Source organism: Molossus molossus, unplaced genomic scaffold, assembly GCF_014108415.1.
Source record: "Molossus molossus isolate mMolMol1 unplaced genomic scaffold, mMolMol1.p scaffold_m16_p_21, whole genome shotgun sequence".
Lineage (NCBI taxonomy): Eukaryota > Metazoa > Chordata > Mammalia > Chiroptera > Molossidae > Molossus > Molossus molossus.
The window spans coordinates 10587062-10612565 of record NW_023425357.1 but is presented as its reverse complement, the minus strand read 5'-3'; the positions used below and the strand labels follow the sequence as shown (position 1 = coordinate 10612565).

The 25504-nt window shown below is 51.3% G+C and overlaps 2 protein-coding genes and 1 pseudogene across 7 annotated transcripts in view; 2 read left to right on the top strand and 1 right to left on the bottom strand.

The window, feature by feature from the left end:
• RYR1 (ryanodine receptor 1) overlaps positions 1-4918 on the bottom strand; it is a 118950-nt gene extending 114032 nt beyond the window's left edge. For 3 of the 5 annotated variants that reach the window (XM_036276089.1, XM_036276093.1, XM_036276090.1), the window contains exon 1: positions 4740-4867. In XM_036276089.1, the coding sequence (XP_036131982.1) occupies positions 4740-4787 (48 nt within the window). In that variant the 5' untranslated portion in view covers positions 4788-4867. Of the gene's footprint in view, positions 1-4739 lie in introns of all 5 variants that reach the window. The other 2 variants (XM_036276091.1, XM_036276092.1) reach the window with 1 other exon arrangement.
• On the top strand, positions 1997-2546 carry LOC118638741 (annotated as a pseudogene).
• Positions 4919-11186: 6268 nt separating the features above from the next.
• RASGRP4 (RAS guanyl releasing protein 4) lies at positions 11187-25444 on the top strand. Of its 2 annotated transcripts, none has more exons than XM_036275651.1 (17): positions 11187-11318; positions 13741-13925; positions 14330-14435; positions 14563-14625; positions 15166-15294; positions 15405-15558; positions 16932-17075; positions 18167-18283; positions 19016-19291; positions 21491-21571; positions 21651-21755; positions 21891-22009; positions 22120-22264; positions 23041-23077; positions 23181-23312; positions 23430-23542; positions 24284-25444. In XM_036275651.1, the coding sequence occupies exons 1-17, from the start codon at positions 11296-11298 to the stop codon at positions 24338-24340; spliced, it is 1986 nt and encodes a 661-aa protein (XP_036131544.1). In that variant the 5' UTR covers positions 11187-11295; the 3' UTR covers positions 24341-25444. The 2 variants fall into 2 exon arrangements, with proteins under 2 accessions (XP_036131544.1, XP_036131543.1); XM_036275650.1 differs by having other exon boundaries at positions 16902-17075.
• Positions 25445-25504: the final 60 nt, after the last annotated feature.

The following is a 25504-nucleotide window of genomic DNA, read 5'->3' as shown; positions in this document are numbered from 1 at the left end:
TGACAGTAAATCAAACCAGTGACCTCTCAGTCCATGGGACAACGCTCAATCCACTGAGCCACACTGCCTGGGCTAGACCACCTCTTAATACATGAAGACAGTAGCCCAAATCTACCATCATAACTACTATGAATGTACGTGGGGAGCGCTCAGTGTTTTTTCTACTGATAGAGGTCTCCATCAAAAACGGTGGAGACCACACCTCCTATCTGCCGAGGAAGGCAGTGGTTACTGCACCTGAAGCTAAAGAAACAGATGCAAGGAGCCTGGGTGTCCTGCCTGAGGCCGCACAGCCTCCAGCCTTCCAGTACATCACACAAACAGGCCCTGGTGCCGGGCTTCGACCCACACAGGCAGCCCCCAGTCTGTCTGGCCAGCGTGGGAGGAGGGAGGAGGGCGGACCTGTTGGCAGAAGCCCCAAAACTTTTCTGTCCTGTAATCCACAACCACAACATCCTGGCACCTGTGTGTCCATAGGAATCAACTGGCTTGCGTGTATTAAGTCTGCTAGGCCTTGTGCTCAGGGCTTTGCGTTCATTGGACAGATAACTACCGAGCATCTACTCTTGCCAGGCACTGGTCTAGAAGCTGGATATGGAGCAGCAAATAAAGCAGACGGAACCCTGTCCTCACGGAGTGACATCCTGTGGGGGAGACCCAATAAACAGGTGAACAGGCCCCTAAATTTAAATGTCAGTCATAAGAGTAATGGAAAAAATTCTGCAGGGTGATGTGAGAGTGTCTTGTGGGGTAGGGATGACATCAGTCAGGGGATGAAGTGACAGCCTCTCCAAGGAGGTGACATCTGAGCTGAGCCTAACACTTTAACCCAAACCGTAAACTTCATCCCGATAACAAGAAGGAATCAGGCCTGATGGTCCCTGGGGGGAGAAGGGGCAGCCTGTTCGCAGGCCTGTGGCTGGAGGGGCCGAGGGTTTGGAGAAGAGCAAGGGGGACAATTGCGGCAGGAACGAGGGAACAGTGGGGAGAGACGAGTTTAGAGAGACATCTGCACGCACCCCTTGAATCCTCATGGCACATAGTTTTTGTCCCCATTGTTAATTTTAGTATATTTACTGCCAAAGCGAGCCCTGTCCCCATTTTTCTGATTAGAAAATTAAAACTCGGAAGGAAAAAGAAAAAGCACTTGCCCAAAGTTTGGAAGCAGGCAAATGGCAAAGCCAGGACGTGAACCTGAGTGTGTGTGTGTGTGGGGGGGTGATCTCTACAGCAGAGATTCTCTAACTTTCTCCTGCATCCGAATGAAGGGAGGTGACCTGGTTAAAACGCCACTTCCTGGCTGCACCAGTCCCCGCCCCGCCCCCCCCCCCCCAACACCAAGAGCCCGATTCATTGGCTCTGCCTGAGCAGGGAATCTGGACCTTTAACCAGCCCCAGGCGGTTCTGACAGGGCCCTGCCTTGAGAAACCCCAGCCAGGACCGGGCTAGATAGAGCCTGCCACCCATCAAAGGAAAACGAAATGGGTTTGGAGGTCCATGGCCACTATGCACGAAAAGGGGGAAATAAGTAGAGCAAGAACAGAAAACACCAACATGCCTGTCATGTTCTAAGGGCTACCTAACAGTTTATGAACTTGTTTCAGTTAAACATAGGGGTGTGTGTGTGTGTGTGAATGCACCTAATTTGTCACAACGTAAGTTGGAGGCAGCCTGATGTCCGTCAGCAGGTGACCTGATAAACAGCGTGTGCCATATTCACACAAGGGAATACTACTCAGACCGAAAAGAAATGAACTTTTGATGAATGTCAAAAATATTACACTCTCTGGGTGGTGGGCACACAGTGCACTGTACAGATCTCGTAACATAGAAATCCACACCTGAAACCTGTACGACCTTATTAACCAATGTCACCCCAATACATTTAATTTAAAAAATATTACACTGAGCCAAAGAAGCAAGACGAGGGGGCTGTTTGGCTGGAGCATCAAGAGAAGACTACAGGTTTGATTGTAGGAAAAGAAAATCAGAAGCAATGTTTCGAAGACCTGTATTACAGGTGCTTCATAAATTTGTAGGACATGCGTCTGAAATAGTAAGCAGCCGGGGTCTTGAAAGATCTCTGAATCGTGTGCAGTTACATAGACGAGTGGGTCAGGACCCTGTCATGAGACAAGTGGAAGGAAAAAGCCCCATCACAATATTTTCTCCAACGACAAATGAGATGTGGAAATCAGGAGACAATGACACGTACCAAATGGGTGATGTTAGTCAAAAGACAACATGGCAGCCCTGGCCCGTGTGGCTCAGTGATTAGAGCATTGACCCCTCACACCAAAGGGTCTTGGGTTCAATTCCTGGTCAAGGGCACACAGTAAAAACATGGCATAGCATTTCAGTATTCTGACCAGGTCTCAGAGAGGTGGCATATCAGTCTGTAAAGAGGGGTCTCAAATATATGTGATAGGGAAAGTAGACTACGGTGAATACGTCAGAAATAATGTGAAGTGACAAGAAGCAGCAAGCATGTCATAATAGCTGATGACATTATATTGCTGAGTGACCAGACAAAAGAGAAGCTGTAGAGTGGACCATTCTCCACTGGCCAGTGTTCAGTACAGTCTCATTTCCAAATCATGTATAGTTTGGTAGTGTCTAAGGACAATCATTAAATTATTCTTTTATATAAAAAAAAATAAAAGCAAGACAAACGAACATATATTATATATGAAACACTAGAATGACCAATGGAATCTATAGTGCATAAAGCAGAGGGACAGGGTGTTACTGCGAAGAGCAAGAAGGAACTTTCTGGGGTAAAGGAAACATTCTGTCTTAATTATCATGGTGGTTACATAACTGTGTGCAGTTTGTCAAAACTCATTGGAACTGTAATACCTAAAACGGGTGCAATTATTGCATGTCAGTTATACCTCAACGAAGCTGGTTTTTATTATTTTTTTAAATATGTTTTTATTGATCTTTTAGAGAGAATGGAAGGGAGAGAGATGGAAACATTGATGTGAGAAACATGGATCGACTGCCTCCTGCACGCCCCCTACTGGGGATCCAGCCCGCACCCTGGGCATGTGCCCTGACCGGGAATCAAACGGGGACCTCTCAGTCCCTGGGACGATGCTCAATCCACTGAGCCACACTGGCTGCGCCAAAGTTGGTTTTTAAATAACGTATGTGTGTATGTTCATGTACCGGGTTACAATATAAAATATATTTCTTACTGGTGAGGTCTAAAAGGTTAGGGAAAACCACCACACAACCTCAGTAAAGTTCAGAAAAACACACCAAGTCTGGGACCAAGGTTGCCAGGACCAGGCGTCTGGAAACCCAACACTGGCTACCTTGAACGTCTGAGCCTAGTTTTCCTCTTATGAAAGCAGGAGGGCTGGGCCCCAGGGGCATCTAGAGATGACACTTCCCGGCCTTGACCTTGGGGAAGTGGTTCCGCGAGAACCTCAGTTTCTCTCAACTCTCTCAGAGAGATAAAGATAGGGCCCTACCTCAGAAGACAGGGCAGTGAGGATATAATTAGATGCCTCTGAAGGCCAAGGCCCTGGGCACAGGCCTGACGTCGGAGAGTGGCTCAAGAGTTGATGGCCTTGGCCATGGTCTTATTAGGGCCCAAGAGGAGAGGAGAGCCCAACCCACGGTGTCTGCTAAAAGGCTGGAGCTGGGGCAAGAGTCTAGGGTGAAGCTAGGCCTCCTCCCATGGCCGAATGTTCAGCTGTCCCTATCCTTCACTACCAGCCCCAGCTGTTTGTTCCTCCCTCCCAGGAAACTGAACCATGTAACCAGGGTCCTATTCTGGGGCCGGAATGCTGTGTCAGCATTTCCCAGGGCCCAGAGGGGGAGGGGAGGGGCTAGTGCAGGGTCAGCAGACCTGGCCCAAAAGAGAGAACATCTCCTTCCATACTCACACCCCACATCAAGCTGAGCACTGGGAGGGAAAAGTGGGAAGGACTCCCCCCATCCTCTCCCTGTCCCCTGCCCAGCCCTAGAAGAACGGGCTATTCTGGGAGGGACACCTGTTGTTCCAATTCCCATCCCTGCCCCCAGTGGGGGATCAGAGATGTAGGGACAGAACTAGAGAGGCCAGCGAAACACAGAGGGCTTGATGCCAAAAACCAAAGACAAAGACAGAGACAGGGAGACAGAGACACCGAGACAACCCAAGGAGGGAAATGCACCACCCAGAGATTATCAACAGCCATATTTGACCCTCCTCCCCAAAACCAAGGTAGGAAAGAAAGAAGACCCAGAACCTGAGGGAACCTGGGAGACCCTCAAGGGCTGGGAGTTCAGAGGACTTGGGTCTTCCAGCCCACTCCGAACCCTATTCCCAATCATTTAAATAGGTCAGAGTCTGGAGCAAGAAGATAGTTAAGGCTAGGTTGGTGGGGGAGGGGGTACGGCTAAATTAAACTCAGGAATTAGAACCACTTTCCCCAAGTGCCTGCTTCCAGGATGGTGAGAGGGGGTGCTCCCTCAGCGGCCTCCCTTCTCCGGGACAAACCTCTGATGTCAGAAGAGAGGGCGGAGGAAAATACCCTACCCCATCTGCAGTGCCAAAGTCCGCTCATTCTCGGTGGTGAAAAAGGTGAGGGAGGGCGACAAAGAGAGACCACAACTGAGAAAGACAGAGTGACAGTCACCCAGAGGGACAGAGACCCCCGAGTCTCAGAGACCTCCCAGCACTCAGGACAGAGAACTTAGAGGAACCCAAGAAATAGCCCCAGAGACCCCCTAACAGAGATACGCACCGTCCGCAGAAACTGAACCTCATCCTCGCCCTCTCCTCCGTCACCCATGATGCGGAGGGCCGAGGCTCTAAGGTCGGAGAATGGGAGGAAGGGGACTCAGGCTGCGCGGGCAGGCTGGGGGCGGGCTGGGGTCGGAGACCTCGGGGACGCGGGAGGTGTCCGCGAGGCAGGTGGAACTGAGAGGAGGACCCGCGCACCGCCCTGAGCTGGAAGGAGATCCCCGCCCCCGGGTTTCCATTGGGCCAGGACTGCGCGGGACACGCCCCTTCGCTGGAGTCCCGCCCACAGACCCCAAACCTTGGCCGAAGGCTAAGCGATGGGTCGGGAGGGGGGAGGGGCGTAGAGGGCGTGTCTAGAAGGCAGCTGCTCTCTCTCCATATCCACGGCGAGGAAGGGGACGTCATTCTCCCATTTCACAGGGAAAAACGGAGACCCGGCACGTGAAGCCCCTGCTTGATGTCATACAGCAGAGCCGGGGTGTGCACCAGGTTTCCGGACTTGAGAAAGCAACATACATAGTGACTAAAAGCAAGGACTCTGAGCCAGACAGTCTGGATCCCAGGTTCAGCCTTGCCATTCCCTTGTGTGACCTTGGACAAGTCACTTCGCCTCTCCGTGCCTCAGATTCCCCAACCAGTAAGAAGGATATTAATAGTACTTATCTCACAGGGATGGTGCAAGGATTAAATGAGATCATTTATTTATGGCACTTAAAACTGAATCAATGCATAGTTAAGTATTATGCAAGTGTTGTTATTATTATTATTATTATTATTAAAACGGATGAGGCAGGAATAATAGCCATAGCTGAGGTCTTCTGTGTGCATATTGCATTGAGGCTCTGAGCTAAGACCTTTTTACTGCATCTCACTTAGTTTTCACAACAATCCTGCTATTGTTCACATGGTTTAGAGGAGGAAATAAAAATGTGTGGTCCTTACCAGGTATAGTTTTAAGGACACGATCAGAATAAATGATGTAGTTATCACAACAATACTGTGAAGCCAGTCCTCTTACAGTACCCATTTTACAGATGAGGAAAGCCGAGCACAGAGAGGTGGAGTGACTTGTCCCAGGTCACACAGAGCCTGGGATTTGAACCCAAAACCAGGGTTCTTAACCATTCCACTTTACTGTCTCAATATTTGCATAAAATCTTCCAATTATAACAAAAACCCACTTCCCCAGGGCCCGGCCTCACCCCCAGAGTTCTAACCCTCCCTCTCCCCAGGGGCCATCGGAGCCACTGAGGGCCACTAGCTGGGCCACTGCTTTATGTCGATGAGTACCCTGCGCTTTGAAAACAGGGGAGCCCTGACGGGTAACCAGCTTCTTCCTGGAGGCTTGCATTGAGGGCCACTACAGTTCCCTAGAACAGGCAGGGGTGAGGCCTGGTAGCCAACACAGAAAGCCACTCACACCTGGGCCTCCTGCCAGACAGGCAACTTCATGCCTCTGGGCCTCAGTTTCCTCATCTGGCAACTGGGCTAATTTGGAATAGTTCCCACCTAATGGGGTCGTGGGGAAGATTCCATGAGGAAACCAGCTGGAGCCCATCACATGGTAACTGATTGATACAGGGATCTATTAAAATTATTATTATTACATGTAATGGTTTATATTAAGTTATACAAAACAATATTTTACAATTCAACAAAATGTTAAATGTATAATAGATTGCTAGGTGTACACATAGTTAAATATTGATATAGTGATACAATTGTAATATATAGCATATAAGTTTGTACCATATTGTTAAATTACATAATGCATACTTAAGCATAAGTAATTATATAATACAATGCAGTTACATATTTATGTATTATACATTATATAATATGCGTGTATATTAAATATTATTTTTCTTAGAGTTTTATATGTAATATAAAATTATTCTGTCATTGTATATTATATCACAAGATATTAATAATGTTTCCTTTTGCCCAGCTGGTATGGTTCAGCGGTTGAGCGTTGACCCATGCACCAAGAGGTCACCAGTTCGATTCCCGGTCAGGACACATGCCCAGGTTGTGGGCCTGATCCCCAGTGGGGGGCGTGCAGGAGAAGGCCAATCGATGTTCTCTCTCATCAATGTTTCTACTCTCCCTCTCCCCTCCTCTCTCTCTAATATCAGTAAAGTAAAATAAATAAATAAATAAATATGTTTCTTTTTTTTCAGTCATCATTATGTGTTTTAAGACCCACCCATGATAGCCCTGGCCGGGTAGCTCAGTTAGCTCGAGTGTCATCTCAATACACCTAGGTTTAGGATTTCATCCCTGATCAGGGCACACATAAGAATCAACCAATGAATGCAGAAATAAGCGGAGTGACGATGTTTTTCTCTCTCTCTCTCTCTAAAAAAAAAAAGACCCACACATTCCCTGGCCAGTTTGGCTCAGCGGTTAGAGCATCGGCCCACGGACTGGAGAGGCCCTGGTTCAGTTCCCGCTAAGGGCACGTACCTTGGTTGCAGTTTGTCTCCGGCCCTAGTTGGGGTCGTGTGAGTGCAACCAGTCAATGTGTCTCTCTCACATCAACGTTTCTCTCTCTCTCCTCCCCCCTCTCTCCCTCCCGCTCTGTAATGCAAAAAAAAGTCACCGAGTAAGGATTAAAAAAAAAAAGAAGACCCACCCCTGATGCTCTGTGGACCCCTTGTCTGTGGTTGTAGGGACTTTGCTGGACTCCCTGGTGACTATCCCCTTCTGTTTACCTACCTACTCCCCTGGGGGTGGACACCCAGGCTGCTCCCAGCTCCCCCAAACAAAATAACGTTGCGGTGAACATCCTCATGTATGTCCCCTTATGGGACTGAGCTGTGGGAGAATGTCCCGGTATGCACAGCAGAGCTCACTGACAGGTGACAGCTCCGTGCCACACTTAATTTGACCAAATAGTGTCCAGCGGCCCCTGGGGATGGATGCCCACTCTAGGTGTAAGGGCTCCCAGGTCCCCACATCACCAACCTCCATTTGGCAGCTTCCAGCCTCTAGTTTTTGCCAGACCAATTGGTTGACTGACTCACTGTTGTTTTAATTTGCTCTCCCTGATCAGTTACCCATAATTTCTAGCATCTTCTCAGGTTCCTGTCAGAGATTTGTGTTCCCTTGTCACCTGCTCATATTCTTTCCCTGTTTTTCTATCAGAGATGCTCTTTTATCTTGCTGAGCTGCAGCTGTTCTATTTACATTCCTTTTATTTTAATCCTCACCTGAGGATATTTTCCCATTTATTTTCAGACAGAGTGGGAGGGAGGTAGAGAGAGAGAGAGAAAGAGAAAGAGAAAGAAGCATGGATGTGAGAGAGACACATCGACTGGTTGCCTCAGGCATGACCCCGGCCAGGGTAGGGGACAGAACTGTAACCGAGGTACGAGGTACGTGCCCTCGGCCGGAATCGAACCTGAGAATCCTTGGTCCACGGGCACTCTAATCGCCGAGCCAAACTGGCCAGGTCACCTTTACAGTCTTGATATTAATAGTGTCTCATTGATCTTAGATGTTGAAAATAGCTTTCCCCCACTCAAGCATCTGACATTTGTCCCTTGGTGTCCTCTTTCAAAGAACTCCTTATTTGGACGTTATCAAATGCACCCTTTTTCTGCCCTAGGAGTTTTGGTTGCTCTTTCTGTTTGTAGGTGTTATTGTTGCTGTTAACTGTCCCCTTGCTGGAGGTGCAAATGCACCTTTTCCTCCTCCCGCCCTCCCTGAGGCTGTGCTGAGCTTCGGGGCCTGGGGACACTCTCACAGGACAAGCTTGGTGCAGCCAGGAGCACCCCATCACCTGCGGGTGCTGAGGAGCAGGGCTGAGAGACTTACAGACAGTACATCAGGACAGCACAGCTCGGACCGGTGCAGAGAGAAGAAAAGAAGCAGGAAGAGGAAGAGATGCAGAGAGAGAGTCTGAAACTATGTGTGTTACATCATGGAGACGAATGGCTCTGTGCTTGTCTAAATGTCCTGGTGTCAAAAACAAACCCCCCCCAAAAAAAACAAAAAACCCATAGTGACTTCATTTAGTGAAAAAAGAAAGGAACAAAAATATACTTCTAAGAGAGCTTTGGTTAAATGGACTAACACACAAGGGTTGGCACAATCATATTGATTACTGTGACCCATTTATTCCACTCGTTGGTATGGACCCTACAGAACTGTACATTTTAACATTCATCAAAAAACAGGTGCTAAATGTTTACAACAGCTATAGTCTCAACAGCCCTAAACTGGAACAACTCACATGCCCATCACAGGTGAATCAATTACCAATTCATAGAATAGTCACACAATGAAAGATTATATAGCTAAAAAAAAGGAATAAACTACACTACAACCAAATAGAATAACATGGAATAATCACAAAAACATGATGTTAAATGAAAGAAGCCAAACATAGCCCGGCCGGTGTGGCTCAGTGGTTGAGTGTTGACCTATGCACTAAGAGGTCGCTGGTTCGATTCCAGGTCAGGGCACATGCCCAGGTTGTGGGCCAAATCCCCAGTGGGGGGCATGCAGGAGGTGGCCAATCAATGTTCTCTCTCATCAGTGTTTCTATCTCTCTCCTCCTCTCTGTTCCCCTGTCTCTCTAAAAATCAATAAAGAAAAAAAAAATTTTTTTTTTTAAAGAAGACAGAAAGAAGCCAAACACAATAAATTATTTCATTTATATATAGCTCAAACTGGGCAAAATGACTCTGCTACAAATCAGGCTGTGGTTAAGTGTTGGGAGGTGGTCCTGGGAAGGGGCTTCAGCAGATTGTTAGGGGATGTTCTGTTTTTTGATTTGTGGTATTGTCTCATGGATATGCTTTGTCATAATTCAACCTGAACACTTAGGATGTATGGTCTTTTTTGGTATGTCAATTAGAAAATATGTCAAGCGTGACACACTTAGGTTAAAAAACAACAACAACAAACAAACACCCCCCCACACAAACTCAAAAGAAAAGTCTGCGTTTCTATGAGCACATATTCATGTACCCAAATGAACACATAGCCAACAGAGCAGATGAACCCCAATGACACCCCTGCCTAAGAGGGACAGTGGGATGGGGAGGGAGATCCCAGAGGGTTTATCTCCATTTCTTATGCTTTCATAATAAAGTAGTCTTTAAGATTGTGTAAGAATTAAAATAGTTAATATTTTAAAAGCCCTTAGAATAGTGTGTGGTATACAGTAGGTACTACATAAGAGTTTGTTACAATAAAGGTAACAAAGTGAGAATGTTTTCTGCGGTACAAATGGCGTTATTAAGATTAAACTGCCCTGGCTGGTTTTGCTCAGCGGTTAGAGCGTCAGCCTGCGGTCCAGAGAGACCCGGGTTCAGTTCCCGCTAAGGGCACGTACCTCGGTTGCAGTTTGTCCCCGGCCCTGGTTGGGTCGTGTGGGTGGCAACCACTCAATGTGTCCCTTTCACATCGATGTTTCTCTCTCTCTCCCTCCCTTCCACTCTGTCTGAACAAAAAATAGAAAAATGTCCTCAGGTGAGGATAAAAAAAAAAGATTAGCCCTGGCCGGTTTGGCTCAGCGGTTAGAGCGTCGGCCTGCGGTCCCCAGAGACCCTGGTTCGGTTCCCGCTAAGGGCACGTACCTCAGTTGCAGTTTGTCCCCGGCCCTGGTTGGGTTGTGCGGGTGGCAACTACTTGATGTGTCCCTTTCACGTCGATGTTTCTCTCTCTCTCTCTCCCTCCCACTCTATCTGAACAAAATATCAAAAAATGTCCTCGGGTGAGGATAAAAAAAAAAAAAAAAAAAAAGATTAAACTAGGAGTAAAAGAAACTTAAGAAGAAATATAGCCCTGGCTGGTTTGGCTCAGTGGTTAGAGCGTCAGCCTGCACACCAATGAGTCACGGGTTCGATTCCGGGCAAGGGCATGTACCTCGGTTGCAGTCCGGCCCTGGTCAGGTTCCAGTGGGAGGCAGCCAGTGGATGTGTCCCTCTCACATCGATGTTTCTCTCCACCCCTCTCCTTCCCACTCTATCCGATGATAAACAGAAAAATGTCCTCTGGTGAGGACTAAAAAAAAAAAAAAAAACACACCAAAAACAAAAAAAAAAAGAAGAAATATATAAAATATTATGTCTGTAACTTTCCATTCAAAGCTTTGTGCATTGTATACATGAATATGTCTTTATCGAAATACAGACTTTTCTTTTGAGTGTGTTTCTACATAAATGTGTCATGTTAGGCATACTTTTTTTTTTTTTTTTTAAAAACTGCTTTTATTGAAGTATGAAAATGACAGGACAGAGAATCACGGGTCTAGAGACAGAAAGATGAGGGAGATAGACTGCTGAGCTACTGGGGGTGGTGGCCAGCAGCACCGGAAACCTCAGCCTGAAGGGATCCCCATGTGGGGGAGGGGGACCTTTGGTCTCTCCCCAGCCTCTTCCTTCCCCCTGGCCTAGGGCTGGGTGGGGAGGGGCAGTTCCTCTTTCCTTCCCAAGCAGTGAGGAGGCTCCAGCTCCCAAGGGGCTAAGAAACTGGAGCATTGGTGAAGGGGGAGGAGCTGAGCCACACTCTAGCAAGACCCCCTCCATGCCTCACCCCCGGGAAGCATGAACAGGAAAGACAGCAAGAGGTGAGAGGACCCTGGAGGAGACCAGGAGCTCCCAAAGGCCTGGGCCTCCTGCTGCAAGGCGAGCTTGGGAGGCCCTGGCAAGCTGGAAGGGTGTAGGGCTCCTCTGGGGGCAGGGAGGGGCAGGGGCAGGGGCGCCAGGTGGAAAGGTGCTTCAGGGAGTGCACAGCCAACCAGGGCTGGGGCTCTTTGTATGTGCGTCTGTCTCTGAAGCTGGAGCTACTGTGAATCCCCTTGTCCCCACCCCCTGGCCTCACCCTAGCTCCCCAGGTGGGGTGCTCTGTCCTCCCTGAGGTGTTCCTGGTTCCCCATCACTGTGGCTTGCTGCCCCTGAACAGGAAATTCCAGGCTCCTGCAGGGCCCTGCCCCCAGGGCGGGGAGCCTGACACCCGGCAAGGCGACTCCCTTGCCTCTTCAACCACTCCTGGCTGCTTGGGACCCTGCACAGACAGTCTGCAGGAAGGGGCCTGGCAGCTGACTGCCGCAGCAAGGTCCGGACCGGCCTCTGTCACCTGGGCCAGCTGGCCCTCCTGTCCTCACAGGGCGATGCTAGTTGGGTTCCCGGCCTGGGCGCTTCCTCCAGCCTCCTCCAGCATGTCTCTGATCTACGGAGGGGCCCCCTCCCCTAATACCCAGCAGTTTAGTGGTTGAGACCTAGTTGCCTCATTTTCTGGCTGCATGACCTTAGGTAAGCCACTTACCTGCTCTGTGCCTCAGTTTCTCCTTCTGTCAATTGAATGATCACAGTCCCTTTCCAGAGGGTTGCCTAAGTCCTCAGTGAGACGCATCAGAACCAACTGGAGGGATTGTAAACCACGGGTTGCTGGGTTCACCTCCAACGTTTCTGATTCTTTAGGCCTGGGGTGTGGCCTGAGGACTTGAACTGATACCAAAGTCTTGGTATAGGTTGGAGACCATACTTTGAGAGCCATTGATCTAGATAACCCACGCCCAGGACAAATTTGGTATTCAATAATGGTCAGCCCTTACTCAATGCCTTGGGTGTGCCAGGGACAGGGCAGTGCCCTGTCCTGAGGATCTCCCGATTTCTGCCTCCATACCCCAGGCCTGACTTGAGTCTGCTCCATCACATAGCAGATTCCTGGGGGAGGTCCAGGGACGACTCCCATTTTTGTTTGTTTGTTTATTTGTTTGTTTGTGTGTTTTTGGTACGTGCCCCTAGCGGGACCAAACCCGGGACTCTGGTCCGCAGACCGATGCTCCAACTGCTGAGCCAAACCGGCCAGGGCTGACTCCCATTTTTCAAATGAGGAAACTGAGGCTCAGAGAAATTAGTAACTAACATCCCACATGGCCAGCATACATTTCTCCAACCTCATTTTGCCTGACTTGTGGAGCCTGCCTGGATTCTGCTCCCCACTCCCTCCACCATCCCAGTCTCTCCATTACCCTCTTTCCCCAACGGGAGAACCAGCCTCCAGCCTTGAGGAGGCACTGGGCAGAGTGCAGGTTATTTTTAAAATTTCCTGGCAACTGCCTCAGCCCCAGGGACCCTGCCCAGCTCTGAAGAGCACCCATACTTTCTCTCTAGGCTCCAACTCTAAGGTCTCAAGTGGGCGGCTAAACTGAAGTCCTGCAGAGGGGCAGCTTGATGGAGGGTTGGGGGGAGAGGGAGACCGGAGGAGGGGGGGACAGAATATCGGGGTGGCTGCTCTCCTGAGGGCTGGAGAAAGAAGGCATGGCCTTGGAGAACAAAGGGGAATTCTGAGGTGCCTCCCTGAAGGCAGAATCTCCTGTGATTCCCTGGGAGGACCGGATTCTGGTGGTCTTTGCCTAGAATTCCCTTTAAGATCAGGAGTAATCCCAGGGGTTTGCCAACAGGAAGTATCTCCCATGATGCCTTGGGACTGTAGAGTCAAGGGGAATTTGGGGGCAATGCCTGGAGGAGAAATTTCTTATGATTCCCTAGAGCAGCGGTTCTCAACCTGTGGGTCGCGACCCCTTTGGGGGTCCAACGACCCTTTCACAGGGGTCGCCTAAGACCATCGGAAAACACATATTTCCAGTGGTCTTAGGAACGAGACACCGCTCCTCTATCCGTCTCCAGGCGGGTCCACCCACCTGCAGACACGCCCACATACATGAGGAGCTGTATCAAAGGGTCCTGGGGTTAGGAAGGTTGAGAACTACTGCCCTAGAGGGTCATCTCCCATGATTCTCTTGGGAGGGGTGGTTTGGGGTAGCCCCGAGGGTCTTTTCCTGATTCCCTGATGGGGACAGGAGTAACCCTAGGAGTTTACCTGTAGAAGTTTCCCGTGATCTGACATACTCTGGGGGTTTTCTCCCATGAGTCCGTGAGAGGTCAGGAATAACCCTGGGGTTTTGCTTTGGGCCACTGAGGTCAAGGATTCTGGGGGCCTGCCTGTAGGAAGGGGCTCCCATAATTCCCTGGGGGTGCCCACAGGAAGTCTCACCAGGAATGCCCAGCAAAGACAGGAGGGCGGGGCCCGCCCCGACAGGCCCGCCGCCACAAGACATGCCCCAGTGCCCGGGAAATCAGCAAGGTCATGGCTTCCATGGCTCTGGACATGCTGAAAGAGGGCGGCTGCAGCGAGGACGAGCTGCTGGAGAAGTGCATTCAGTCCTTCGGTGAGCGTCCCCTCCCTGGCCAGCCTCCTCCGTCCTAAGGTGGGCCAAGCACTCTTCTCTCTCTAAGCCTCGGTTTTGGGGGGTATCCACAGGGGGTGGGGAATGGATCTCAATCACTACATTAGAGACGAGAGAGACAACTGCAGTTCTCTTTCCTGAGATGTGGAGAGGGAGGAAGTCTGATGGTATTTCCATCTTCAACATGGCTTGCCAGACACTCTGCTGGTTCGTGCATAGTACAGACCAGGAAACTGAGGCACAAGGAGGGCAAGTTGCTTGCCCAAGTTCATGCAAGGATTCACAAGTAGAGCTGGGGTTTGCACCAGGTGGTCCAACTGGCTTTGGAGACTGTAGTCCATTGTCCGGGGCCATTCTGACCTAGAGTCCCCTTCTTCCACCCCCAGACTCAGCTGGCAGCCTGCGCCGCGGGGACCACATTCTCAACATGGTACTAGCCATGCACAGCTGGGTGCTGCCTTCTACCCAGCTTGCTGACCGTCTGCTGACCTTATATCCTCTCAGGGCCATGAGCAGAGGGTGGAGGGCAGAGGGCAGAGATGTGAGCGTCTGAGAGATGGGAACAAGGTGAGCCGGCAGGCTTGAGATTCCGGATATCAGAGCCTTAACCAGAACTCAAGTACCAGGAGGCCACAGGGAACACACAGGAGCTGAGGCGGCTACAGATCTGTCACCTGGTCAGGTAGGGCTGGGCCAAGACCTCCATACCCATGACCCAAGACCCTCACCCTGCCACCCCCTTAAAACACCTCCCCAGCTCAGCTCCCCACAGACCCACCCAGCCCCGCTCCCTCAAATCCCACTTTCAGACACTCTGGTTTGGTTGCTAAGATCCTCCCTGTTCTGCTCCTTAGAATCCTCACCTCTTAGAGACCCCTAACCAGGTCCTATAGACCCTCTCGCAGCTAGTGCCCAGACATCTCTAGCTCTGATCCCCAAACCTCCCTTCCCACATACTCCAGCCTCGCTTCTAAGACCACTCTGTGAGACCCCCTCACTATCCTGCTACCTAGCCCCTCAGTCTATATCCCATTGATCCACCAGCCTGCTAAGAGGCCCTCAAACTTGATCCCAGAGATGGCACTAGCCTCTCTGAATGCTGACCTAGAGATCCCCACTCCAGCACCTAGGGATTCCTCAAACCAAGAGACCCCTTTTACAGAACGTCCCTACCCTCACCCCCACCCCCAGACTCATCCCACCATCTCTAAACCACCCTCAGGTACTGGCTGACCCAACACCCTGAGACTGTGCACCAGGAGCCCCAGTTAGAAGAGGCTCTAGGTCGCTTCTGGGCCACTGTGGAGCAGGAAGGCAACTCAGCCCAGAGGAGTCTGAGAGACTCCAACCTGTGAGTCAGCCCCTCCCCCTTCATTCCCCACCCCTACTCTGCCATCTTCCTCCATACCCCACATCCTCCACCCTGAGCCCCTCCAACACCCTGCCCCTCTTTACCTCCAGCCTGAGTCCTGGTGGCCCTGGCCCCCCGCACTCCATGAGCAGCCCAGGACTGGGCAAAAAGTGCAAAGTGTCCTTGCTTTTCGACCACCTGGAGGCAAGGGAGCTGGCTCAGCATCTCACTTACCTGGAGTTTCGGTCCTTTCAAGCTATCACGGTGAGAACCCTCCTCCCTCAGGCTAGGGAGGGCTTTGGGGGATGGGACCTGGCTGGAACCTGGTGGGACTGAGAAGACCCCAGCCTGGACTTTGGGCAGGGATTTCAAGCTCTCAAACTTGGTGCTAGAAGGTCCAGAAAAATAAGTTAAACTGGCTGAGCACAGAGCCCCTGGGTTCAAATGCATCAGCCCCTTCTTACCTATGTAAATTTGAACTAGCGCCCTCTGTCTGGGAGTCCGTTTTTTTTAAATGAAGGTCATAATACTTCATTGATGGTTGAGAGAATTAAATTAACATGTCCATTTGAAAATGCTTGTCACAATGCCTGGCACATAGAAAGTGCTAAAACCAGGACCAGTGCCTGGTCCAGAGTAAATACCATAATCTTTTACCCACCCAAATGGCAATTTCACATGTTTCAACCTAGTAAGTGTTCATTATTGCCACCGTCATCTCAAGAGAAGGTGGGGATCTGTTCTTTTTGTTTTGTTAAATTTATTTTTCAATTACAGTTGACATACAGCAGTGTATGTTTCAGGCATGCAATATAGTGATTAGACATTTATATACCTTACAAAGTGATCACCCTGATGAGGTCTGGCTTCTTAATGTGAACATGTCCTGATTGTGTACAGACACACACCCATACACATGCAGCACAGTGCACGTGGGTATGAAATGTTGACCCCTCGAGCAGAACAAATAGAAATTGTTTTCTTGTCCTCTTCACCATCCTTCCCTTTGCTGACTGGATACCAGACAGGTAAACAGTTATGAGCAACAGTCTGGGTTCCCACCCTGACTCAAGCATGTGTGATCCTGAGCACATTACTTATGCTCTCTGTGCCTCGTTGGCCTCATCTCTAAAAGGGGAATACTTTTAGTAGTCACTTCATAGAGTTGATGTGAGGATGACATTAGTTAATATGAACTAGTTAAAAGTAGTTCAGAAGAGTGCCTGGCTTTATTTAAACATTTCTCCTGCTGTGGTCGGTGTGGCTCAGTTGGGACGTCGTTTTGTACACTGAAAGGTTTCGGGTTCGATTCCCAGCCAGGGCACATATCTAGGTTTCGGTTGGGTCCTTGGTCCAGACGCATATGGGAGACTGGTTTTCTCACATCGATGTTTCTCCCTCTCTCTAAAATCGGTAAACATATCCTCAGGTGAGGATTTTTAAAAAATGAAATAAATAAACGTTTCTCAGATGGGAAAGGGCCATGGTGACATCTGGGACAGAACAGCCAGGCTAGGACATAGGAGGGCCTGACTGCTAGCGGGCTGGGCGTGGGAGGGGCAGGGCCTGAGCTCCACGGCCCACCCTGATGCCCACCTCATCCCCAGCCCCAGGACCTGCGAAACTACGTTTTACAGGGCTCCGTGCGGGGCTGCTCGGCCCTGGAGGGATCGGTAGGTCTCAGCAACAGCGTGTCCCGCTGGGTGCAGGTCATGGTGCTGAGCCGTCCCGGGCCCACACAGCGAGCACAGGTGCTGGACAAGTTCATCCAGGTGGCACAGGTGAGGCCCTCCCCGCCGCTCTGCTCGCTTTGTGGGCGCTCTCACCCCTTCGGTTCCAGCTGTGCATCCCGGGCGGTGACGTCACCAGGTCCCGGCCCCGCCCACCCCCAGGCCTCAGCCCCGCGGCTCTTACCGGACTGCGGCGCACCTCCTCGAACCCGCCCTGGCCCTTCCCCGTGGTCCTGAACTTGGCGGGTGAAGACGTCCCTCCTGGCCCGGTCTTCCAAGCCCTATACCCGAATATTCTGTCCCCAGGGCAATGAAAGCGTCTCTTTCATCCCCTCCACCTCTGTGTCATCCTCCGCCCTAGGCCCCAGCCGCCCCTTCGGGATAGTGACTGCACCCCTTCCCCTCAGGTCAGGCCCCTCCCTGGCCCCGTCCCACGTGTCGCGCCCTGCCCTGCAGACAGAAAAGGGAAGCCCTCCCCCCCAGCGCGGCCACGCCCCCAGCGTACTTCCTCGCAGCCACGCCCTTCCTCCGGCTTCTCGCTCCCCTTGCCCCGCCCCTTAGACCTGCGGTTGGGGTCTCTGCCTGGGGGGTCTCCTCCTGGGTTCCACTTTCTGCCCGCAGCGACCTGCGCCCTTCAAACTTGGAAAAGGGGAGGGAGAAGCAATTCCCTCCCCCCACCATGGCCAGCTGACCCCACACCTGTTTCAAGGCTATTCGACCCCATTCACCTCTGCCGGTTCCTAACACCTGCCCAAAGCCCGACCTTCTTGACTCCCCCCATCTGTCTGACTCTCAGAGCAGCCGGACCTCCAGGTGCCTGACACCTGACATCTGTCTGAATCCCCCACACCTGTCTGACACACACCTGTCTAGTCCAACGCCTCGTACTTGACTGAGTCCCTCCACTTTTTCCTGACCTCACATTAGTCTATCACCTGCCGGACCTCTATCTAATGCCTACATACCTGCTTGTGGCCCACTCCTGCCTGACACCTCTCACCTGGCTGATGCCCATGCTGGCCTGCACCCACACGTGCCTAAGACCCCAATCTCAACTGGGATACTCTCAGTGGGGATGCTGTCATCTGAAGCCCCAGCTTGCCTGTGCTACATGTGACCCCCATCACCTCTGCTCTTTCTAGAGTCTCCACCAGCTGCAGAATTTCAACACACTGATGGCAGTCACTGGGGGCCTGTGTCACAGTGCCATCTCCAGGCTCAAGGACTCCCACACCCACTTGAGCCCTGACAGCACCAAGGTGAGGCCCCACTACCTTCCCAAGAGTTTTAGTGGTCTTGAATCCCCACTGTTCTCCAACCCCCTCCATCCCTGCCCTGGGCCCTGGAACCACCTGGAGACCTTGATTGTCCAAATCCAACAGACCCCTGGCTCTGTTCTCCACCATTCTTCCTCTTCACCCATCCCCCCGTCATGCCGACCCTCTTACTCTCTGTGTGTCCAGTCCTGAGCAGGTGATGAGGGAAGATGCCATCGAAGAATTTGAAGTCCAGGTGGGGGATAAAATGACGCCCCCAAGAGTGCCCACATTTGGGCCACCCATGGAAGGAGCATAGGATGGGATGTCCTGGGAATGTTGGGGGAGAGTGAGTCATTCATGAGCCTGGTGTGTAGCTGAGGTCAGGAGGTGGCAGGGGGAGATCAACTAAGGTGTCTGGGCTTTATCTAGAGGGCACTGGGGAGCTAGGGAACCTTTGGGAATGATGGCAGCATCCATGATTAGATTGGAGTTTTGGAAAAATCACTCTAGCCTGGAGACCCAAGAGGAAAAGCAGTTTGAGAAGATGCTGAGGCCAATGTGGGACATGGAGGGGCTCGAGGAGGTGTCCAGAATGTCTTTGGGCCCCTAGGGGTCAGGAGCCCACACAGGGGGCTGCTAGGATACACCCCTCCAGGGGCCTAAGGGAGCAGAACCTGCTTTCCCGATAACATACTGTCCCCCACCCCCACCCCAACATGGCCTCCCACACAGGCCCTGCTGGAGCTGACGGAGCTGCTCGCTGCCCACAACAACTACTCCTGTTATCGCCGCGCCTGGGCTGGCTGCACAGGCTTCCGGCTGCCTGTGCTGGGTGTGCACCTTAAGGACTTGGTGTCCCTGCATGAAGCACAGCCCTACAGGCTGCCTGATGGCTGCCTGCACCTTCCCAAACTCAACAGCCTCTACCTGCGGCTGCAGGAGCTGGCAGCCCTCCAGAAGCAGCACCCCCCCTGCAGTGCCAACGAGGACCTGCTGCACCTGCTCACGGTGAGCTGCCCTGCCCAGGCTGGGCTCCCGGAGGCTGAGCCGGGCGTATTGAGAGTTAGGGTCCTGGGTGGGTGATGAGCTGCACTGTCAGGAGAGAATAGCGTTGGGATGTTTATTTAGGCTTTGAAACCAGTGCTTCTAGGTTTGTGTCCTAGCTGTGTGGCCTCGGGCAAGTCACTTGACCCCTTGGCTTCGGCTTTCTTGTCTGCCAAGTGGGAATAATAGGACCCACTTCAGAGAATGGTTGAAAAGAATCAATCAAGAAGATAATTCACATAAAGTGCTTAAATTAGTATCTGGAACACAGTCAGCTCTACATGGATGATGCATTTCCCTCCCATTTCCCCAGCAACTAAGTATCCATTGATCTGAGCTCCAGAATTGCTTTGGGCTTTCACACTTTTTTCTCATCCTCACCTGAGGATATTTTTGGGCTTTCACACTTTTGAACTCCAAGGTTCTGAGCTTATGCTACTAGTCCAAAACTCCAAGCTTTCACATGTCGAGGAATCAAAGCAAAAAGCTAGTGATAATTAGCCCTGGCCGGTTTGGCTCAGCGGTTGGAGCGTCAGCCTGTGGACCAGAGAGTCCTGGGTTCGGTTTCTGCTAGCTAGGGGCACGTACCCCCCCCCCAAAAAGCTAGTGATTATTGATCACTTACTCTGGGCCAGGCACCATGTAAAACACTCTCCAGAGCACTTCATTCCATCTGCTCAGCTCCAATGTGGGGACCCTTATCGTGCCCATGCTACAGACCAGGAAACTGAGGGCCACAGAGGTGAGGTCCCTTGCCCACTCTCCCACAGCAGTAAAACCTGGATCTGAACCCAGGCAGGCCCGCTTCAGAAGCGTGGGATTCTGGAGACATATATAGAGGGGTGGGCAAAAGTAGGCTTACAATTGTATGTGAAAGTCTGTTTTTGTACTATTCTGTAGTAATTATTGTATTATTTGTACTGCAACTGTAAACCTACTTTTGCTGACCATGTATATATGCTAATATTCTAAGGCTATAAATTGAGAGACTAGGATTCTACGGGCCATGTTTAAGTCCCCACGTCTAAGGCTGAAAAGTTGATTTTCAGACCCTAAGACAAGAGCAGCGACATAATTTGCAGTGTCCAAATGTGGGAGTTCCTTCTTCCAAATTCTGAAGATTTCAAGGCCTGGATGGCAGGGCATCAACGTGGAGGCCCGTCAAAGTGTGAGGCCTGCCCGTGAGGCTGGCCCTGCCCCAGTATGAGTGGTGCCAGAGGCCCTATGCTTTGCTGACTCTGAAAGGCCATCAGCCCAATAGTTACTGAGCAGCCACTGTGCGCCAGCCTCTTAGGGTCACAGTGGTGAGCGAGTCAGAAAAGAAATGGCTGTTCTTGTGGGGCTGACATCCTAGTGGGGGAGACAGCCCATAAAACAAAGCAAATACATAAACCATATGGTCTTTCAGAGGGTAAGTGAGATAGAGAAAATTAAGGCAGAAAAAGGCATAGAAAGGGGCAGGGGGTTATGCTTTTGAATAGAACAAAATATGCCCAGCCGGTGTGGCTCAGTGACTGAGCATCGACCCATGCACCAAGGGGTCGCTGGTTCAATTCCTGGGCAGGACATATGCCCAGGTTGTGGGCCTGATCCCCAGTGGGGGGCATGCAGGAGGAGGTCAATTGATGTTCTCTTTCATCGGTGTTTCTGTCTCTCTCTCTCCCTCTCCCTTCCTCTCCAAAATCAATAAAGAAAAAAAAATTAATAAGACGAAATAGACCTGCCCGGTTTGGTTCAGCGGTAGAGCGTTGGCCCGTGGATCAATGAGTCGTGGATTCAATTTCGGTCAAGGGCACGTACCTCAGTTGTGGTTTGTCCCAGCCATGGTCAGGGTTGTGCGGGAGGCAACCAGTTGATGTGTCCCTCTCAAGTCAATGTTTCTCTCTCTCCCTCTCTCCCTCTATCTCCCTCCCACTCTATCTGCAGATAAATAGAAAAATATCCTCTGGTGAGAATTAAAAGAAAAAAAAAATAGGTCGAAATAGAGCCTCGGTGAGAAAATGACGTATCTGTACGAGGGGACAGGTGCACTGAAGAGTGACTAGGTCTCAGAAGACTGTAGGGGTCCCCAGAGAAGATGGGGCTTTTGGGAAGAGGACAGTGGAGGTCCAGGCAGTAGGCAGGATGGAGACAGAGGCTCTGTAACACCCTGCCCACCTCCAGCTTTCCCTGGATCTCTTCTACACCGAGGACGAGATCTACGAGCTTTCTTATGCCCGGGAGCCTCGCTGTCCCAAGAGTCTGGTGAGACATGACCCCTGATCTCTGACTTCCAGCCCAAGCCCATGCACTGACTAACTGTACCCCTCTGCCCCTGCCCCAGCCACCCTCCCCCTTCAAAGCACCCCTGGTGGTGGAATGGGCCCCTGGTGTGACGTCCAAGCCTGACAGGGCCACCCTAGGTCGGCATGTGGAGCAGCTGGTGGAGGTAAGGAGGGGACTGGGCCTGGCTGCTGGGGGCCAGGAAGGAAGCTGTCTGTATAGCCTTGACCTGGAAGAGGGGATCTAAGACTGAAGGGATCGTGACTTGATCTTACTCTCCCCTTCCCATGCTCCTCCGAAGTCCGTGTTCAAGAATTATGACCCTGAGGGCCGAGGGACCATCTCTTTTGAGGACTTTGAGCGACTCTCAGGAAACTTCCCCTTTGCCTGCCATGGGCTTCACCCACCCCCCCGCCAGGGGTAAGTGTCCTGACTCCTAGGCACCCCGCAGATGAGAATCCTGGGGTTGTCAGGACTCCGGGTCTGGGGGAGAGGGGCCAGCCATGCTGAAGCAAGGCCTCTGCCCCCAGGAGTGGCTCCTTCAGCCGTGAGGAGCTGACGGCGTACCTGCTGCGGGCCAGCGCCATCTGCTCCAAGCTGGGCCTGGCCTTCTTGCACACCTTCCACGAGGTCACCTTCCGCAAGCCCACCTTCTGTGACAGCTGCAATGGTTTCGTGAGCACTCACCCCGCCATCACCCCTGGGGCCCATCTTCCGAGTGGCCTCGCTGCTCAGTCTGGGCCCAGAAGCCAGCCCTTCCCTGGGATACTCAGTTCCAAAGCCCCAGATCCCCGAATTCAGAAAACCCTTCCGCCTCAGATAACCCCCACATTTCATATATACCCTGAACATGGCTATTCTCTACATCCAATGACTCCAAAATTTAGCTAACACCCAAATCCCAGATGACCTCCATCCTGGAAAACTGCCAAGACACGGACAACACCTAAAACCCAATTTAATCTGCAAACCTGGGCAGATCATCTCCAAGCAGTCAATCTCCAAGTCTCCTGACTCTAAATAATTCAAACCCTGGTTATTTCCAAATGTCCCCTTAGACTCTGGATAACGGACAAATCTCTCAATCTCCAAACCAAGGCTCATTTACAAACCTCGGCCTTCTCAAATTTGCTTTTCATTCACTAAATATTTATCGAGCCCCTCCTGTCTGCCAGCACAGTTCTAGGCTCAGGGTGTGTGTGGGGGGGGGGGGGGCACAGCAGGAAATGCAACAGACACAATGTGGCCACAGAATTCCAAATCTGACCCAATTCTAACAGCCTCGACTCTCCAAGCTTGAGATCAAATTCCTTTACTCCTCGGATCCCACGCGCCTCTGGCCGCCTTGATTAATTTCTAAACCCTGGATGGTTCCCTGTCAAACAGCCCCCACCCCATCCCCGGCTCTCCCTCCCCTAGCCATGGTGACCTATTCTGCTTTCTCTTCCCAGCTCTGGGGTGTCACCAAGCAAGGCTACCGCTGTCGGGGTGAGTGGGCCCTCAGTGAGGGGGGAGGGAATTCAAGACTTGCAGCCTGGAGGAATGGGGGCAGGGACTGGGCCTTTGGCCACTAACCGCCGCCTTCCCCCAGACTGTGGGCTGTGTTGCCACAAACACTGCAGAGACCGAGTGAAGGAAGAGTGTAAGAGACCAGGGGCCAAGGGCGATGTGAGCCCCCCCGAAACCCCCATCCCACCTACACCAATACCCCACACCAGCTGTGGTAAGACCCAGGGTGCAGCGGTCCTGCAAGGGGGGCCTGGTGGATGGGGACTCATCCCAAGGTCATGAAACCCTTCCCAACACACCCACATTCTTCCCACCCATACCCCACAAACAGGCTCTGAGGACAATCTCTCCTACACACACTCCCTGGAACCTGAGACGGGGTGCCACCTTCACCATGCCTGGACCCAGACAGAGCCCCCACACCCTTCCTGGGAACTAGAGACGGTGAGGAGGAACTGCCCCCTAACCCCAACTGGATATAGAGGAGACCAACTCACTTGCCTGGGAAACCCAAACAGATTTGGGGAAGCACAGGAAAGTAAAAATGTGTACAAGTCCTCAATTACTTGGGTAGGAGAGTATGGACTCTGGTTAATTTTTAATGTTGTTAGAAAAATAGAAATTTCAGTCTATTGAGGGGAAGAAGGGGTAGCCAGGAGTAGAACAGAAAGAATTTTAGGGAGAAAAAAAGAAAAAAAACAGTAAGACAGCAAGAATAAGGCCAAACAGATCAGGAGCTACAATAAATGTCCACGGAGTCAAGTCCACTATCCAAAGGCAGAGTCTCGCAGATTGGGTTGAAAAAAGTTCCCCAGTCCTGGCCGGTTTTGCTCAGTGGTTAGAGCGTCGGCCTGCAGTCCCGAGAGACCCGGGTTTGGTTCCCGCTAAGGGCACGTACCTCGGTTGCAGTTTGTCCCCAGCCCTGGTTGGGGTCATGTGGGTGGCAGCCACTCGATGTGTCCCTTTCACATCGATGTTTCTCTCTCTCTCTCCCTCCCACTCTACCTGAACAAAAAAATTGAAAAATGTCCTCAGGTGAGGATTATAAAAAAGAAAAAGGAAAAGAAAAAAGTTCCCCAGCAGATATTCATTCACCCAGCAAGTATGGTGGGTACTGCTCCTGGCAGTGAAATACCTCCTGGACATCGTACCGCCCTGCATCATCCAATGTCTTCCTCCTTCCAGGTTCCCCTCCCAGTGATGGCCTCGCCACCCATCCAGTCCTCCAAGCCAAATTCCTAGACATCACCTTGGTCTCCTCTCCACCACCACAGAGCCAGTCCCAAGTCATGTTCTTCCGCCTCCAGCAGAACTCCCCAGGGACCATCCCTTTGCATCCATGCTGCCTTCGTTAAAGCATCCCTCATCTCTTACCCCTGAAAGTCATCTTCTTCTCTTGCATCAGAGTAGCTATTTATCGTACTCCCTCTCCCTGCACTTAAAGTGTGCAGCTCCGCGTTGGATGCATTTAAACTTTAGCATTATCTCACCAACTCCTTAAATCTCCATTTTACAGATGAAGAAACTGAGGCTCAGTGAAGTTAAGCTGCTCGCCCAAGGGGGCAGGGCTTCTAAGTGTTGAAGGCAGGACTCAAACCTAAGTCTTCTGTCTGACCAACGTGCTACACTGACAGCGTGGGTCAGGGGTAGGAGGGGATAGGGTGGTCAGTTTCAAACTCTGGGGTTCCAGAAACAGGGGAGAAGGCTAGAGGAGTGGAAAGGGGAGCCTATGAACAGACCACGAGGCCCCATTTCACGCAGGATGAAAGCCAGAGTCCTCACTGTGGCCCCCTCGACACAATCTGCCCCTATTACTTCCCACCCCCTGCCCCCTCACTCATCCTGCTTTAGCTACACTGGCCTCAATGGTCCCTGAACATGCCCAAAATACTACCTCAGGGCCTTTGCACTGGCTGTTCCCTCTGCCTGGAACACTCTTCCCGAGGCCCACATGACTCCCTCTTTGGGGCTTAGCTCAAGCGTCACCTTGGTGAGGCCACCCCTCACCATTATTCAAAGTTGCAATCTCCCCAGGGTCCCAATCATACCTTCCAGCTTTATTTTCCTCCAAAATCCTTTTCTAAACTGGCAACTATACATTTGACCTATTTCTCTTGTTGGGTATCTGCCCTTCCTTACCAGAAACGTGAACTCCAGGAAAACGGGGGTTTTCATTTCTCTGCACCTTTCACAGCTTTATCCTCAGGGCCCAGAACAGGGCTGGCACACAGTGGATACCCGGTGTTTGTCCAATGCCTGCACATCGCCTTCCCCATGTCCACAGGAAGGGAAAGATATGTTGCTGAACAGCAAAGAACTTTGAGAGTCAGAGCACCAAGGGCCTATTTAGACCCCCAAGGACAGAGATCCCCCCTACTCCTCCTCAAACCCGTGTACCCCTGACCT

Excerpts from the sequence above, each read along its gene's own strand:
- RASGRP4 (XM_036275650.1), top strand. The coding sequence starts at position 11,296 with ATGAACAGGAAAGACAGCAAGAG. Across the intron at positions 21,572-21,650 it reads CTCGCTGTCCCAAGAGTCTG|CCACCCTCCCCCTTCAAAGC; the intron begins GTGAGACATGAC and ends CCCCTGCCCCAG. Across the intron at positions 22,265-23,040 it reads GTGACAGCTGCAATGGTTTC|CTCTGGGGTGTCACCAAGCA; the intron begins GTGAGCACTCAC and ends TTCTCTTCCCAG.